Genomic DNA, 17,015 nt, shown 5'->3' with positions numbered 1-17,015 from the left:
ATATATATATATATATATAACATCGACAATTGTCTCACGATCCGGCGGTATCCCTTAAGTGAGAAGAAACGGTTAAGTCATTTTGTCCTAACAATAAATAATTTTTATTGATAAAAAAATTGGGGTAATATCTGCATTACATAATATTGAAGTAATGTATTGCAACAAATCGATCACATTAATGCTCGGAACAATTATGATTACGACATAATCGTGAGAAAAGATTGCAATGTAGCAAGTTATAATATTTGAATATATCCATGTTGTGAATACATTAAACTTCATGAAAATCAGGGCAAACAAAGCGAGAAAGTATGAATTATCAGTAATCTTCATAGTCTCTCTTCACAACAATTGCATTACATCAGTGACAAATCATTCAAAAAGAAAGACAAGTTGTCCTTGTCATCTCTCTCTTGTGCGCTTTATTCTTTTCGTAATATTTCTTTATTATTACGACGATACTTGCCGGATTATTATGTGAAGCAATAATTAGCTGTTGATTGAATTTCGTAATAATTACAAGGAAGAGGATTGAGATAATTGAAGTATGTGATAATTCAACTTATAAGAAGAATTTCTGCCATATGTAAGATAAATTCTTAAAAAGTTTTTAAAAAAGGAAGATTTTCTTTAAAGTCTTAAAAAATATAAGAAATGAAGATTTTTCTTTAAATTTTTACTTTTTCCAAAATAGATCTGGCATGTTAAAGATACCTGCTTATTTTACTCACATTGTACATATTTTACAACGTTATTATTTTGAACAATTACTTCCTCCTTACTATCTTTTTCTTCTATAAATAAATATGTCATTAAGAGAAATATAAAAATTTTGTTAATGTGTGCTTTACTACATTGATTTACGACAAAAGTCATAAATAAAGTACAACATCTCTATAGTAATAATCAAGAACATTTTAATGAAGCCCCTAGCTATTGTTAGCTTATTTTATATTTCACAACTTTAGAAGCTGATATTGCTCCACACAGTTTGCGCAAATAAGAACCCTCTTTAGCGGCTATACGTTAAAAAAGTTGGCCGCCATTATAAGTTCTCTTATACGCATAAATATTCTTTTTGTATTTCGCTGTTCTCTAATGAGAGATTTTTCAAACTACTTTCTGATCGGGTAATGAGGACTTAGTGCGCAATTTCCCGTACGTAGAAAAACGAGAAATTTAATCAAGGTCGTTAAGATCCATCTTTTTGATTGATGTTCTTCACGGGTTGCATATTGATACGAGAATCGATTCGTGGATATATCAGTACGAGTACTTGGTGCAATCGGTGTGTCATAACTGACGCACGTCCGTTCCTACATCTACATCTGTTCATAAGCTATGAATAGGAGCATTCAGTTCGCGATCCGTGAGAATATTAAGGTAGTGAGATGCGCACCCATCCTCACTAATCACGATTGACCTTCGTGCGAACGATCGTGACGGTGGAATCGGTGCTCGACTGTGCTCGACCGACGCGATGCAGTGGACAGATATACATAGATTCAGAAGATCTAAACGTCTTTTTCTTGTGGATCTCTCAGCGTTTGCCCCTTTTTCTCAGAATCCGGGAAATATCAAAGACAACGTAGAGAAGTATCTAGCCGTGTCTGCGTTTGCGCCATCGCTTATTCATCGCACGTTTATCGATGACGAGAGCCCTTCCTTCAACCATAAATCGTGATATTATAAGCCGAAGTTATCTTGAATGTGGCTCGACTGCAAAAAGTATAAGGGGATTAGATAGGTTGCTCATGTTAGAGAAATCCATTTAGGAACAAGGAGAAATATAAGGACGGGGACCCTCTTTAGCATTTATTAATTTTTTTAGCTCGTTAGTTTTTACAAAATCGAAGAACTGCTTACTGCCACAAGTTTTAACTTTATTTTTATATTTCTTATTTGCTATTTATATGTATGTATTTTATACTCAATAATTGATAGATTAAAACAGTGACAATTCTTTTTCTCATAATAAATTATTATGAAAATAATTGTGACTGATGATTGAAGGAGCATGAAAAAATTATAAATGATCTAAATCTGTTTATTTTAGATAATTTATAATTTTTTAGTGCTCCTCCAATTAGTTGCAATTATTTTTGAATACATTTCATACAGCATAGATCTCGATGTTCTAGAAAACGTTTCTACGTCATAAAAATATTGTCTCTTGGATAAAGTATTGTTGTGTGGTAATGATCGTTTCGTGCATACGATTTATTATATGAAACAAGTATAAAGGTATACATAACTTAATGAGATACGATTCTAATTGTAAGTCTGTTAACTGGGGCAACAGAATGCTGGGGAAACTAGAATCCTTACCATATGCTGAAGCTTTGTGTAGTTTCATCATTTAAACTATTCTTTTTTATTTTTCTTCTTAGACTTTATAATAATTTCTTTAAGCATTAAAAACGTAATTTCCAAGATAATTATATTTTTTGTTAAACTTAAAAAATGATACATTTCGGTCAATTATATTCTATATAATATATAAATAAACGATACAAATTTTTCAAAAATAGCAAAAAATTAAAATCACATGTTACATTACTTATTTTAGTAAGACAATTTATTAATAATATTTATTTAAAATGTTAATAATATTATGAATGATATGAGAACACTGTTCGATTAATTACAAATCACACGGACAGGTAAAACGTTGGTTGATGCTGCGAAATCACTTGCTTGCCAAATTCGGTACTAATTTTGTAATTTGATTTTGGCAAATGGGAATTACCGTAACGAAGATTCAGTAAGGATTTAAACTTAGGATGCGCAGATGTCATGGGTGCTTCATAAGGAAACTGCTTAGAGAAATTTAAATCTTGATTACGATGAATTAAAGTGCTGTCTTTGTTCCATCCTCGTCGTTCGCTCTGACAATTCTTATTCCAGGATCTATTCTCAACGGTAAATTCACGCCAGGACTGCTTCTTTTCAGCAGCTAGTCTGATGCGTCTTTGTAAAAGAATGAAACAAGTGAATTTATAAAATTATGAATAAAGATTAATGATTAATAGAATATATGTCTATGAATAAATCTAATAATACAAAGTTATAAAGATAGATACAAAGATTAGATATAAATTAAAAAAATATGATGACAATAAAAATGCCAATACAAGTTAACACTAAATCACGTATACGTATATAAAATTTATTATCTAAAGATATAAATTAAGAAAATGTAAATGTTTCAACCTTTAGTTTTTGAGTTCTCTTTAATACAATCGTTAAATAGTAATTACATACGTCAAGTTAACTATAAAATTACTTTAATAAAAATCCGGTACTGTTGTTATGGAGTGAAGTGCATAGTTGGGTAGGGTGTTCAAAAATAAAATAATAGATCGTTAGAATATAAAACTATAGTCGCAGAGATTTGAGTTATCAAAGTTAATTAATTTGCGATCAAATGTAGTGTCAAAATTAACCGATCGACGTATGGTGTTATATGTATGATGTTATATGTATAATGATATAAAGTTTAAAAAAAATAGATATATGCAAATTAAACATACAAAAATTCTATGAATGTTTAAAGCAAATTTTATAGTAAGCACGGAGAAAGTAAAATTAATGTATATGCGTGGGTGCGAAATTTACATCATATCAACACGGTGTTACCATATTGATGTTACATCCATCGGATCTTTAGATGCTACTTAATCGCAACGGTGAAAAATTGAAAGCAGAGGAGTACGAGTTTCATTGCTTTCCTGTGCAAATGAAAGTAGCGTGCCTGTTTTATAATTAACGGGACGCATGACTTATTTATTGCTCCATTTTATTATGAGATAACTCAGGGGGAATGTTAAAATATTGCTGTAACATTTTTTTGTGCTTAAATCATGGGAGATAAGGAGATGTTGATTATGTAATCATATGCGAATATGGACGCACAGTACATAGTATGTATTTTGAACAATTCGTTATGTAATACATGCTCACCTATCAGCTTCCTTCATTGCTTTTGCAATCGCCTCGTTAATGGAGTAGAAACTTTGCGCGCGGGAGCAATCCACAGTGTACCACCATGTGCAGACCAGTCTTTTCTGATTAAATAACGTACCATTCGGACAAAGGAACGAATCCTTACGGCCGCCGCGTTGGCAGATGTGATATGCTTGGCAATCGGCCTCAGGGTCGGTGTAATAACCCGGTTCCATTCGCACATGAATCGTGTCCACGGAACTCACACGATTGAAGATCGGATAATCTCTCTCAGCTTCACCGGGGATTCCATCGTTATTCGACCACTGATAACGTAGATGTTCATAACTGCATCCACGATTGTAAAATAACTGCTTGTTTGGACGAACATAGGAATATCTCTTGTATGCCTATAAACAGGGTAACATGACAATTGTAAGCATGGTATAATTCTGAACAAAATAAAATTTCCAAGGTTTAAAATTTAATTTTTTTCTATTTGATGCTTTTCCTCCAGTATCCTCCATATAATTAAATCAGGATTACTAAACTTGAATCTCTAAAATTAGATATTTTATTTTATTTTATTTAGAATTGTATGTTCGAAATTATATCATCTTGACCTAACTTAATTAGCTTTTACAGAGTGAATTTTAGGAATAGATTCTTTAATTCACTTTTTAATCTTATGTTTTTTGTTTAATATTAAAGCATATTTCTTTAACTGTAAACTAAAATCTAATTAATGTTTTTTTTAAATATTAAGGTACTAATATTTTAACTATAAATCAAGATTTAATTAATGAATTTTCTTCTTTCCTAATTTTAAATTAGAATCGAAGCTAAAAAGAAGAGTAATTTTATTCTTGCATAATTTGAAGCGTAAATTTTATTTTATTTTTTATTGAAGTTTAACGTTAATGATGAAGCTATGTACTTTCTATTAAGAATTTTAATATCTTTGCGCTACGAAAAGATTTAATACGTACTATACTACTTGCGAAGGTAATCATTATGACGAGTCCTAATTTAAATACCATGATCAAGTCTAATTTAGTAGTTTCAACCAACAAGTCACTTCGAATTGTATTAAATCATGGAATATAAACTCGGTTTTTATATAGTTCTAATCAGTTCAAGTATACATTCCAAATTATTATTTTCTATGCAAATTGTTTTATTTAAAATAGCGTATCCGGCTTTTGATCGAAAAGATATGATAGCGAAGATAATTAGTATTTCGGCAATTAAAAATTGTAAACGAAACAAGGACTCATCTTTTTTCCAAGGCGTGCTGTGATTAACGATACAACTTCCGATTAATCATCCAGAGTGTTGAGAATAAAAAGTAGTTTTGTCAAATAAATCATTTGCGTAATGATTAATCTCTGCTGCGTTTTTTATCCGATCTGCATAGAATGGCGTCTTAATAACTTCACCGTCAGTTCTCTGTAATCCTTCTCATATTCTATTTTTATCCATAAATTCATTTTATAGTTATGTTTTTTTGAGAAAATTCATATTTATCGAACACATTTTCTATTTTCAAACTACAACCAAATCTAAATCGCGCGCGCTTATTCATCGACACATGTGTCTGATGATTCAGCAATATGGCGGAAGGCATCAGCTGTGAACAGCTGACTTGTAACTGTATACTGCTACATACGATTCCGCGTAGTCAAATCGTTACGTAGTTTTCTTTAGTTTGTGTAATGTTAAGATTTTACTTATCGAAGTGATAATTGGCGAATATCGATTGCTTTAATATATTCAGAAAGAAGTCTGTCTAAGAAGCACACAATAGGGAGAAATGTTCAACATGTATAGCACGTGTAGTGTTTATTGAATGCTTCTATAAACATTGAATTCCTTGCATTTTACTATAAAAATTCTTTATAACATTGGAGTCTACTTATTACGACATTCGATTTTCTTCTGTTCACCACGTTTGTTTAGCTATTATTTGTAGATGTTGTAATTAATAACATATACTGATAGATTTTATGAAAATGGAATCCTCCAAATTAAATAAAGGCTTTTTCGACTTGTGTGTAAATGTACCGGAAGGAGGGATAGATAATTTAAATGATATTTTATTGAGATTATATGAAAGTAAGTAAATGTGAAGTAAAAAAACAAGAAGAAATTAATTAGTTAGAAATTAATTTTCGTTATCTTATGAATTTATTTGACTTTAGTGGATTATAGAACAGTGGCATTAAATCAAACTGTAAATGAAAGTGCCATGGATAGTGATAAAAAAAAGAAGGATGAAACTAAGCAAGTAACAAGTGTGGTACCCGACCCAATTGATGTTTCAAAACTGAATGAAAAATGGAAAGGAAAACTGAGTATACTTAATAGGCTAACATTTATTTGTTCAAGTTCTATAAAAGCGCACACATTGGTATAGTTTTATGTTATAAAATTTATATTGTGAAATCATTTATTTTGAAAGATAAAATAATTTAAATTTTAACATTAAGTTTAAGTAAAGTATTGATATATTAACTTAAGTAAGTAGATGACCACAGGTCCTCATGCATAGTTATCTTAAAAACTTTATTCTGAAGAAGGAAAATAAAAAGTATTACCCAATATATATATATTCTTAAAATTTATTAATTTTACATTTCTCATAAGAGTATAAATAATTTAAATTTATACATGCTATTAAAAAATATAACTGTAAAAATAAAATTTATTTGGAGAGAGAATGTTTTGAGTACCTCATCTACCTGCTTAAAGATTAAGGTGCATTTCTATAATGTGTCTATCAAAAACAAACGTTTATACGTTTATGTTATATGATTTTCAAAATAAAAGTTTATCTTGAAGTTTATATTGAAGTAATAAAATATGTTGTGTATTAAATGTAATTCTGTTATTATAGGCACAATGTCCGAATTTAAGAAAATATGATATATATGCTCTTGTCCCAACCAAGCAAGATATATTGGAGGTTGGTTATATTGAACTTATTTATTTTTTATTTATATTGAACTTATCTCTTTTTTATTTTTTTTTTTTAGTTTGCTTGTCAAACCGTAAAAGTAGATCTTATTACGATAAAGCCAGAAATTTCTGGCATAAAAATAAATCGAAAAGTATATCGACAGGCAATAGCAAGAGATCTATATTTTGAAATACAGTACGTAGATCTTTTGAGACCAGAAACACGTGTAGCGGCTCTTCATCGTTCTTATCAATTACAAATGTGCCGCGTAAGCATGGTATGTATATAGTTATTATAATATGCATTGGATACATATATGTAGATATTAAATTCTCATTTAAATCAATTTTACTTTATTGCGCATTGCTGTAGTAAATAATACAATTTTAAATACACTTATTTTATTAATATGTTAAGTCAATCTATTTTTATGTACAGAACATAATCATATCTAGTGGTGCAAACAATAGGAATTTAATCAGGAGTCCTTACGATATCATAAATCTGTATCCTTTTATCTAATGCATAATGTACTGAATTTTATATAATAATTTATTGACGAAATTAAAAGCGTTGCATAGACTATATTATCCATAATTATTCAATTTTTATTATGGCGCATAGTGGATCTGTATTGGGTTTGAAACGAGATAAAATAAAATCAGTTATATTAAACGAATGTCAACTTTTTCTTTTAAAAGCAAGTAAGTCATCATAATTTATTAAGTCCACATTTTACATATGACTGAATCAGAAAGATTTATTATTTTATGTATTTCAGAAAAGCGAATATTTGGCAAGTCAATGTTTACGATAGAGATTGCAAAAAAATCGGATGTAAATGAGGACGAAGAAACAGGAAAGAAACAAAGAAAAAAGTCTTTAAATTAGAAAAATTTAACTTTTATATTGTATTTAATAAAAAATTCTATTAAATGTTTGTAACAGGCTAATAACATGTTTTTTTTTTAAATAAATTATATTTATAAATAACTATATATATTATCTAATTTCTATTTCATGATTCTTATAAGTACAACAATATCATTTATGCACATCGCGATTGTTTTTGCTGAGTATTCGATCGTTTTTTAACATGCACGAAATTTACCTGGAAGAGCCATCTGTTAGTCTGTTTTGTACTTTTCTTGTAAGACATTGTATATGCATGCTTATCCTATTATTTATGTAACGATAAACGTTACAATATTAACAATATTAAATTATAACATTTGTTCTGGATTCTCATATTACGATTTATCTTCTTTAAGTAACAAAAATTGTTTTGATTTTTATAATAATTTAATATATCTTGCAGTATGCTACTCTTACCGAGAATCGATATTACCGTAAAATAGTAGGATTAGATTATAGAATTAATATTATTTTATATATTAACTATTTGTTTAAAACATTGTAGAATAAAAACAATGATATTTCTATAAATTTGTAAAATTCTTTTTAATAAGAAGTTAAATGAGCTTCAATCAACAGCTGATACAGCGGCTATGTTCATCTCGATTAGATAAACGACTATCACTATGAGTTCAAAAAAATATATATAAGGATTTTTTAATTATCATTATCTTAACTTTATTACATTTAATGTGATGCATTTTGGTGGCAATATATATTATCACAACAGCGTTATGGTCTTATTCAAGTAAATAATTATTTTTTCACAAAGTTAAATATAATACAATATCAACGCGAAGTTAATATAATGAAGTGATATAATTTGACGTGTGAATGCGAAGAACGTAACCAATTGCTTCTAAGTTTGAATAATTCGTGATAAATATCTCAGATAATTGCATTGCGATACCGATAACACGAAAGATTCTGTCATTTAATAGAAACTGCTAACATCGACTCGGAGACGGTGGAGGATTCAATTTTGATTTAAGGACCAGACAGATCATGCGCCCGACGGCCGCGCGTTCAAATCGATCGTCCGTACATCATCTCAAGTCATCCTCGATCCCAAACCCATCGACAACGTCGTCCATTTATCATCATCAACAGCAGCAGCAACAGCAAATTCTGTATGCTCCCGTCAGTAGCCCAATGGTGACTCTTCAATCATGTGGAACAGCACTTCATCCTTCGTGCGTTTATCCGAGCGTTCAGTCTCACGTTATTTCACCGAATTCCGCCCATTTACAACTTCAAGGTCTGAAAGATAGACTGCAGTTCATATACTGTAGCTCTAATCTTGTATATAAATCAGTTCCTTCTTTCTTTCTCCATTCTTCTCGATTATATTTCATGAAACAGTCTTTCAGTAAAATAAAACATTGAAAGTAATAAAAAAAATCGCAAATTTTAACGATGTTATGCAAATCGAAAATGATAATTAAAATATTCTGCACGAATGCAGGTAAAAACAACCGATGGCACGCCAAGAACAAGCCGTCCCGCGGTCAGCAATACTGTCAGCAGCAGCAGCAGCAGCAGCAGCAGCAGCAGCAACAGCAACTCTCATACAATCCAAAACCTATAGTACTTTTCGATCAACCACCCACCAGTGTTGCATCGATTCCTCCATCGACCACATCATTTTTAGTAGCATCATCCACGTTCACCCATGCTGGACCGTTGCACAACGAGCATTACAGTAACAATTCTGGAGTGACGCATCTGTTACCGCAGCCCTTCAATTTTAAGCCACCCGATATGCAGACTCTCTGTCTCATCCAAGATCGACAGAACATTCAACAACAGCAACAGCAGCAGCAGCAGCAGCAACAGCAACAGCATCCGATGCAGAATTCCTACTATAATATCTCGGCCACAAATACTTGCAGTCTGCAAACCGTCAACGCCAACTCGTCTTTCCCGCTTGCCAGCCTCAATCCTTACACCAGCACAGCTAGCTTCAACAACAATCAATTTCCAACAGTGCAGTCCTCTCCACTCTTCTCGAATCCGCCTGTTGATTTAATGCTTGCACCACCGCGAGGAGACAAGCCTTCGTCTACATTAGATTTCGCACCGTTCAAGCATAACGCAGACAAGACGTCGAATGCCTGCGAGTCTCAAGTCATTCCAATCGATCAAAGCGAGAATGGCTGGCCTTCCCAGACCGAAACGCTTTCGAAAAACGATGCGCAAACTGTCACAGGAAATAACAGAAGCCTCGAGTCTGCCGAGTGTGCTTTGCAGAAATCTTTCTCTGTCGTCGCGAAGACGGATGAGGAACATTACTCTGATGAGTCTTCGAATAGCTTTGACTTCACTATCGAAGCCGAGAAGATGGTCTCTGCTCTATGTAACACCACGTCTTCGAACGATTTAGGCAAGGAGGAATCGAAACCTGGCAACAAGATTGATTCTATGTTGTTCAACGGTGCAGGCGATAATATGTCTAACAAGACGAACTGGTTTATAGATTTCTGCTCCGAGTACGAAAATAGAACGTCGGTAGGCGTTCAAACGGACGATTCGAGCGTCGACAGATCGCAGTATCCAGAGTTGATTCGAAAAACAGCTTACTGGGGATGCACTCAGGCTGAAAGTGTTCTCGATTCTGAAGATTTGCAAACGGATTCTAAACGGAGCTGGTTAACTTGTCTGTCATCTGCCACCAGGACGGCGATCACGAAATCCTCGACTTGCATTCCGGTCTTTGCGGGGGATCGAGTTTTTGCCGATGATCTCATAAACGCTCTTCTACGCATTAGCAATGGATGGCTGAGCCTTGATAACTATCTGAACAAACAGCATTTTCCTAATTTGCTGGACAGATTAGATCCTGAGTTGATCGCGCGCTTTCAAACATGGGAAGAGAGCACGTGCGAATTACTGAAGCAAATAGTGCGGACTTTTCAGAAGTTTGGAGAAAATAAAGAGATGATGGACCAGAAGCGCAACATGACATCGTCATTTCCAGGCGACGTGTCGCTTTATACGACCTACAATCTTTTCGTCCCACTGTTTCCGAGCTGTCTTTCTCAACAAAATCTTGAAAAATCTTCGCTGGAAAAACCATGCAGCGCGACATCGACATCGTTACCAACGAGCAGTCTGCATAATTTTCAATACAACTCCAACTGTCAGCAGGAACAACAATCGACGAATCCTAAAGAAAGCAAATTGCGGAGCAAATGGACGATCACTGAGAATTTATCGTCCATGATTAACACCACAAAGTCTATGCCGAACGTCTCCGTGTGTCACTCCGACATCGGCAATCTAGCAAGTCATAAACTTCGCACGAAAGACGCATTATCCAAGAAATTTGATTTCACTCAGAAATCGCTGAACGCCGAATTCTGCCAGCTGAGAAACAAAGTAATGGAAAGCAGCGCGGACGCAACGAAAGATAGAAGACACGATTACACGTCGGAAGATAAGCTGGCATTAATCGATAACACCGAATCCATTCGATCTCAACATTCAGCAACGAACGCTCCTATGAGCTACAGCGGACTGTATGCGCGGAATTGTTTATCCTTCACGTTTCCTTTATCCAGCCATTCGGACTCTTCGTATTCTACTCCCAATACAGGTGTTCCAACGTATAGAGTCAGTTATCCCACTTTCGGGCCTTATCCTAGTACCGACATCAATTCGAAAAGCAGCAATAACACCGAACAGATTTACGGAGTTAAAAACGCAAATATCAATCCAGTTTATGTCAAATCGCAAACCGAGCAACTAGAACTCCCGGCTGTACCTAGAAATAAAGTAATCCTACTCAGTCAGATCGAGCCACGGACATTCGATAAGGAATCCGAGGAAATGGCAGCCAACTTGTCAGCCTGGTTCGCCAGCATGCGAAACGCACAGCCTCCAGCGGCCACGTCGACCTTTGAGGAACCAAGGACGAACGAGAACTCGGCGCCGCGATTGTTCATTCAGGAGATGCCCAAGTACTCGATGATTATAGCCAAGCAACCGCAGTTTGACGCAAATCGGCAGTTCCAGGCGTTGCAAAACCTATCGAACATCCAGAGCACACCTTGGGCCGCTGGCAACTTCATCGGCAATCGTTTCCATGTGCAACAAGCGCCCGAAGAATACGATAGCTCTGAAGACGTGCGAGTGTACATGAAACCGGGCAGCTACAATGTTCCCAAGAAGAGACATCAAAGAAGACCCAATCGTCGATCAAGCAATAGCGGGTCTCGCAATGTACACGCGAGCAATCATCACAACGTGTGCGGTAATAATGGAAAAAGTGTATCGATACCAGCATCATCGACGCCTCTATCTCACGCGAACGCGTCAACCTTGCCCACCAACATCGGCAATACCACGCTGATAAAAACTTCGTTCCCGCCAGCTTCGCAGTTACCCGTGCCTCTATTCAATCTTGAGAGTTCACCTAGAATCTTGAAACGTACAGAATCTCTGTCGCAGGACACTCGTCAGGACGTCACCTGGAAAGCAGCGTGCGCCTCGGCTGAGATACTTCTTGAAGCCCTTAACATAAAGGACTGTAGTAATACGTCTAAAAACGTCGATTGCAACGATAGTAACAGCGAGAAGGAAGATAAGAATGATGATCCTGCTGAAGCATTAACAATCGTGTCTCAGCAGAGTGATCCAAAATCGTCAAAGCATGATAACGCTGATTGTGCGTCTTCTTATGAAGCCTCAGAGGATGATTCGGAATCCACGTACAGATTATCGCCTAGCATGAGTGTAGTTTCAGTGTCTCAGTCGCGCGAGGATGAGAATGGTAAAGAATTTTATAAAATATATATATATATATTTTTTAGATAATTTTGTTGAAAATTTTTTTCAGAATTTTTCATAAACTTCTTTAAATTATTTAAATTTCTAAATTTTTGAATAACTTTGTGACTTTTTAGAAAATTTCTCAGTTTTTTACAAACATTTTTTTTTTTTACAAAAACTGGAACTTTTCAGAAGAGAAGTACTGACAAAGTCTACATCTTATCTAGAATTCTTCATACTTCAGTGAAATATTCTAAGATTTTTAAGATTTTTTATTTCTGTAATTTCTAATAAAATCTAATAAAATATGAAAAAAATTAAGTTTATTTTTTGAAAAATTATAAAAATCCAAGAAACCTTTGAATATTTCAGAATTCACATATATGAAAAATTTCAAGAAAAAATTCTCTAAAAAAAAGTTCTAATTCATATTAAAATTCTGGAAAAAGTTTTCACCAGAGGAAGAACTAATTAACACTACTTTATTAGAGTAAAGAGTAAAGCATTATATTGAAATAATAAACTTTCTCGCGAGGATTTCACGTGTATTTCGTCATTCAGATTATCGAAACTATTTAAAAATGTCTCGCGATCTTTTTGCAGGTGGTACCTAGTAATAAGCAAAACAATCCTTTTCTAAAAAGCATGTTCAACAGCTCTCGGTATCAAGACCAACGTGAAAACGGATTCCTGGCTGATCAGGACTCTCAATAATGTGAGTATCATCGGTAAGCAGAAGCGACATAGGGACGACGTAGATCGACGAAGTTTAGAGTCTTCGAATAGCTCGGAAATTGACGTAAAACCGGATCAGCTCGCATCGTCGTTAACCACGGATGCAGATATAAAGACTCATGTGACAATCGTCGATAGCGAATATCCAGCGATCTTCTCTCGCGAGCATGTCTCTAGTTCTTTCGCGAAGAACGACGAAACGTCGACAAAAGAATTGGAAAGTCACGTCGGAAGAGCCACGTATTCTGAAACGGTACGAAGATCCATAAAAACAAACAATCTACACCTTGAAAAGAAAGAGCCGCTGAAGTCGTGCGCAACCAATTCATCGGTGACCACCGTAATACCAATTCCTGGCCGCAAGTGTCAGAGGAACGACCCCGTACAATCCTATCAACTTCTACACAAATCACGAAAATCGGCCGACAAGAAGACGATGAAAAATGCGGACAGCAATGATCTGCAATTGGAGGAGGGATCGTGCATGAAAGTCGGCACTGTCAGAATAAACAATATGTCAAGTATGAGAACAAATCATGGGAAGAAAAAGGATTTGGAACATTTGGAAGGCAAGTGCGCCAGCAAATCGAGCGATCGTGGCTGGACGGTGTGGTGCAGTTCCAGGAGAAAACAGAGTCTCAGTCCTCTGATATTCAATAAGTTAGAAACGATTCATCGAACTATCTGGCAGATGGACGAGGCGAAGATTATCAAATATACACTCTCGTACGATAATAAAGATGGCCAGTCTTCATCCGCGTTAATAGTTAGTTTCAAAGAAAAGAAAGCAACATATGTATAATATTTGATGAAATAATTTTTTTTTTATTTTCAGATGGAAGATTACTGCAAGATTGTTAAAAGTCCGATGTTTCTTGAGCTTATCGAGTACAAGCTGAAAAATCGGATTTACCATAAAGTCGAACACGCTGTACAAGATTTTCGTCGCATTATTAACAACGCGAAATTAAATCATCAGGTAAAAAATAGACAATTTTTTTGTATCCAATTTATTTCTTTAATTATCTTATAAAAATCATATGATGCAATAAATCGATGCCTGAAATTGCATCATTCAATATTCACAAAACTAGATTGAATTTAATATTTGAATTTTTAAAAAGAAATTTAGTTTCGAGAGATGAATTTTTCTCGATTTTGTTTAATTTGCGTAGATTTCAATTAGAGTAGAAAACAAATGTTTTTTTTTGCAGCACGACGATGAACAAATAAAGAAGATTGAGGTGCTCTCAAAGAAATTGGAGGACTTACTTGAAAAACATTTCGGCAATTTGGACTTTGACAATATTACCGGCAGTCCGGGAGAAGATTCATCTATGCAGCTGCGATTTAAGACATCTGGACAGAAATTGATTACCGGACGCTACGATAGCACGAAGAAAAGTATATCGATCATTGCGGAGGATTCTTCGCTATACTGACTGTTGCTTTTCGTCGAAATGAAAAAAACTCAAAATTAAATTATTGCAGCAAAACTATTAGCGAAAGTAACGTTCTTTACAGAACATTGTGCGTAAGAATTTTTTCTAGTCACAAGCCATTTTGTACGGTTAATGATGTCGTAGGTGTTTTCTTTTTCCCATTCTCAAAAATCGGAATCGCTGTCTGATGGCTATAAACTACTCGTTTAATTTTTCTCTTTCCGAATGATTTTAATAACTATGGAAAATGCGCGTGTGTTCTGTCTACTGATAACAATCTCAATTTCATAGCGATATCTTAGTAAAGGAAGAAAAACTGTATTAAATGCGAGCAATCATCGGACAGTATCGAATTTATTTTTATATGAAAAAGAAAGTAGTGTGCGATAGCAAAGTATCAGCGATATAATGTAATTTCCACGTTCATTGTTACTTATAAAACAATTCGATCTTTTAACTTCGATGCTCACGTTCAGCATCGAAGTTAAATTAGTTATATCGTTAGATCAGAGTGATATGAATCGTAAAATATATTTCGCTGACCAGTCTGAATTAATATTATTGTCTAAAATTTTTTCTAAGTCTTTTGTTTGCAATCTAGTGTGTAAGTAAAATTAATGAGAGTATCATATAAATATTAAGCGAAATATTGAAAGTATTATACAGATTTTACTTCACGAAGCTCAGCAGTTTGTTTTCGAGACTCAAGTAATGAAGCTGAAGAGACACAGATTGATACAAACCGAGCTGAAGCTTAAAGATTTTAGAGTCCATTTTCTTTTATTATTTCAAAAATATTAATTTTTTACTTGTGTCATTTTTTTTATTAGCAATATGTCCAGGCTGACAATTAAGAAAATTTGATCACAAAGTTTTGTATTTATCAAATTATTATATAGTGATCTATGTAGAACTCTGTAGTAGTAATGTATATTTAAAAAAACAAACTCTGGAGTTAATTACACTTTATTAAGGCTGTTTTCGTCATTCCCCATTCTTCTTAGCTTTATTATTCAATGAATAATAAAGATATACAGAACAAGATTTCTGTCAACTGTATTTCCTAAAAGGAAAGTAGTCTATTTCCTAAAAGGAAATATCAAAAAGATTCTGCATCAAAAGATTTTCATCGGTTAGTGAAGATCACTTTATTGATTACCTGGGAGAATTTATTCATGGAAAGATGCGCGATCATTGTGATATATTTCCGAAAGGTCTTGAAGCTTGGATAAAAGTTAAAGGTGGCTATTTTGATGTTAATTATTATTTTTGGTATTATTATATTTAATAAGATTTTATTATAACAATTCAGAGTTTGTTTTTTTTTAAATATACTATATACAATACTAACGTTTTATTAAACACAAAACTTTGTGGTCAAACTTTCTTTTATCATCAGAGTTGCTAAAACCAATATATATATTTTTTAAGATATTGTGTTTCTTCTTAAATATGTTTTTAATATTTCAAATACGCTTTAAAAAGTATTATAAAAAAACATATTTAAAACATTAAAAACATCAATTAAGCATGTTTAAAATATGTTTTTTTATCAACTCTGTCACTATAAATACGTATCTATCATAAATATAAAGTTCCTACGCACGCACCACCGCTTAGAAGTTGACACTTCTCACGGAACGAGTTAGTCGACACGGATTATGGTAATGTCAAACATCACGAACATCACGATCGCGTCAGCCAGTCAGCCGGAGATAGTGATAATCACGTAAACGAAGTTGCAGGCGTAGCGGCCAGCGAACGACGTTCCTTGGGTTCTTCAGCAGAGAACCGCGAGAGAGATGCAACCGCTGCAGATCACCGAGAAGCAGAGCGTGAAGCAGATTCGCGAGTGAGCGTTGTGGGAGAAGGAAAGGCGGCCCGCTGCGGGACAAACTAGGCCCGGGGACGAGCACTGTTCTTGGCCGCGCGAACGCGCCAAGCTGTCAAGATGGATTGGGAGTTATTGACGATGGCGAGTCTACATCTGACCGCGACCGAGCACCGTTATTACGGCGACATATTCATCTACTGCTGCGAGAATGCGGACAGCGACAGCGTTCCCGTGATCAAAGTCGCCGAGTTGTTGCGCTCGGCTAACCTGCCGCGGGACGTCACGATGAAGGTGAGCTCCGTGGCATAATGGAAGTGTGACATTGACGTTTCCCTGATATCGTCGTAACAGACTTCATCTCAGTATTCGAGAGCTTTTTGTACCGAGGTGACATATGTGCAGATGGACAGAT

General features: G+C 34.4%; 3 protein-coding genes and 1 pseudogene across 4 annotated transcripts in view; 3 read left to right on the top strand and 1 right to left on the bottom strand.

Annotated features, from left to right (window-relative positions):
* Positions 1-2,654: 2,654 nt before the first annotated feature.
* Positions 2,655-4,988, bottom strand: LOC108754610 (annotated as a pseudogene).
* Positions 4,989-5,571: 583 nt separating this feature from the next.
* LOC108754755 (ribonuclease P protein subunit p30) lies at positions 5,572-7,798 on the top strand. The gene is made up of 7 exons (XM_018497320.1): positions 5,572-6,063; positions 6,150-6,358; positions 6,845-6,913; positions 6,984-7,184; positions 7,346-7,413; positions 7,532-7,611; positions 7,689-7,798. The coding sequence occupies exons 1-7, from the start codon at positions 5,955-5,957 to the stop codon at positions 7,796-7,798; spliced, it is 846 nt and encodes a 281-aa protein (XP_018352822.1). The 5' UTR covers positions 5,572-5,954.
* A 694-nt stretch (positions 7,799-8,492) lies between these two features.
* LOC108754753 lies at positions 8,493-15,308 on the top strand. Of its 2 annotated transcripts, none has more exons than XM_018497317.1 (6): positions 8,493-8,570; positions 8,764-9,080; positions 9,288-12,593; positions 13,249-14,093; positions 14,163-14,306; positions 14,542-15,308. In XM_018497317.1, the coding sequence occupies exons 2-6, from the start codon at positions 8,828-8,830 to the stop codon at positions 14,767-14,769; spliced, it is 4,776 nt and encodes a 1,591-aa protein (XP_018352819.1). In that variant the 5' UTR covers positions 8,493-8,570; positions 8,764-8,827; the 3' UTR covers positions 14,770-15,308. The 2 variants fall into 2 exon arrangements, with proteins under 2 accessions (XP_018352819.1, XP_018352818.1); XM_018497316.1 differs by having other exon boundaries at positions 13,237-14,093.
* A 1,122-nt stretch (positions 15,309-16,430) lies between these two features.
* Positions 16,431-17,015, top strand: part of LOC108754754 (ralBP1-associated Eps domain-containing protein 1) — a 4,515-nt gene continuing 3,930 nt past the window's right edge. The window contains exon 1 of the mRNA XM_018497318.1: positions 16,431-16,894. Coding sequence (XP_018352820.1) covers positions 16,721-16,894 — 174 coding nt within the window. The 5' untranslated portion in view covers positions 16,431-16,720. The remainder of the gene's footprint in view (positions 16,895-17,015) is intronic.

Source organism: Trachymyrmex septentrionalis, unplaced genomic scaffold (assembly GCF_001594115.1).
Source record: "Trachymyrmex septentrionalis isolate Tsep2-gDNA-1 unplaced genomic scaffold, Tsep1.0 scaffold80, whole genome shotgun sequence".
NCBI lineage: Eukaryota > Metazoa > Arthropoda > Insecta > Hymenoptera > Formicidae > Trachymyrmex > Trachymyrmex septentrionalis.
The sequence above is the reverse complement of the archived record's forward strand: the minus strand, read 5'-3'. Positions and strand labels throughout refer to the sequence as shown.

What these genes read in the sequence shown, in the direction of transcription:
- LOC108754753 (XM_018497316.1), top strand. Translation starts at nt 8,828, where the DNA reads ATGCGCCCGACGGCCGCGCGTTCAAATCGATCGTCCGTACATCATCTC. An exon ending in CGCCCATTTACAACTTCAAG is followed by an intron (nt 9,081 to 9,287) that starts GTCTGAAAGATA and finishes GCACGAATGCAG; the next exon opens with GTAAAAACAACCGATGGCAC. An exon ending in GTCGCGCGAGGATGAGAATG is followed by an intron (nt 12,594 to 13,236) that starts GTAAAGAATTTT and finishes TTTTCTAAAAAG; the next exon opens with CATGTTCAACAGCTCTCGGT.
- LOC108754755 (XM_018497320.1), top strand. Translation starts at nt 5,955, where the DNA reads ATGAAAATGGAATCCTCCAAATTAAATAAAGGCTTTTTCGACTTGTGT. An exon ending in CCTTACGATATCATAAATCT is followed by an intron (nt 7,414 to 7,531) that starts GTATCCTTTTAT and finishes TATGGCGCATAG; the next exon opens with TGGATCTGTATTGGGTTTGA. An exon ending in ACTTTTTCTTTTAAAAGCAA is followed by an intron (nt 7,612 to 7,688) that starts GTAAGTCATCAT and finishes TATGTATTTCAG; the next exon opens with AAAAGCGAATATTTGGCAAG.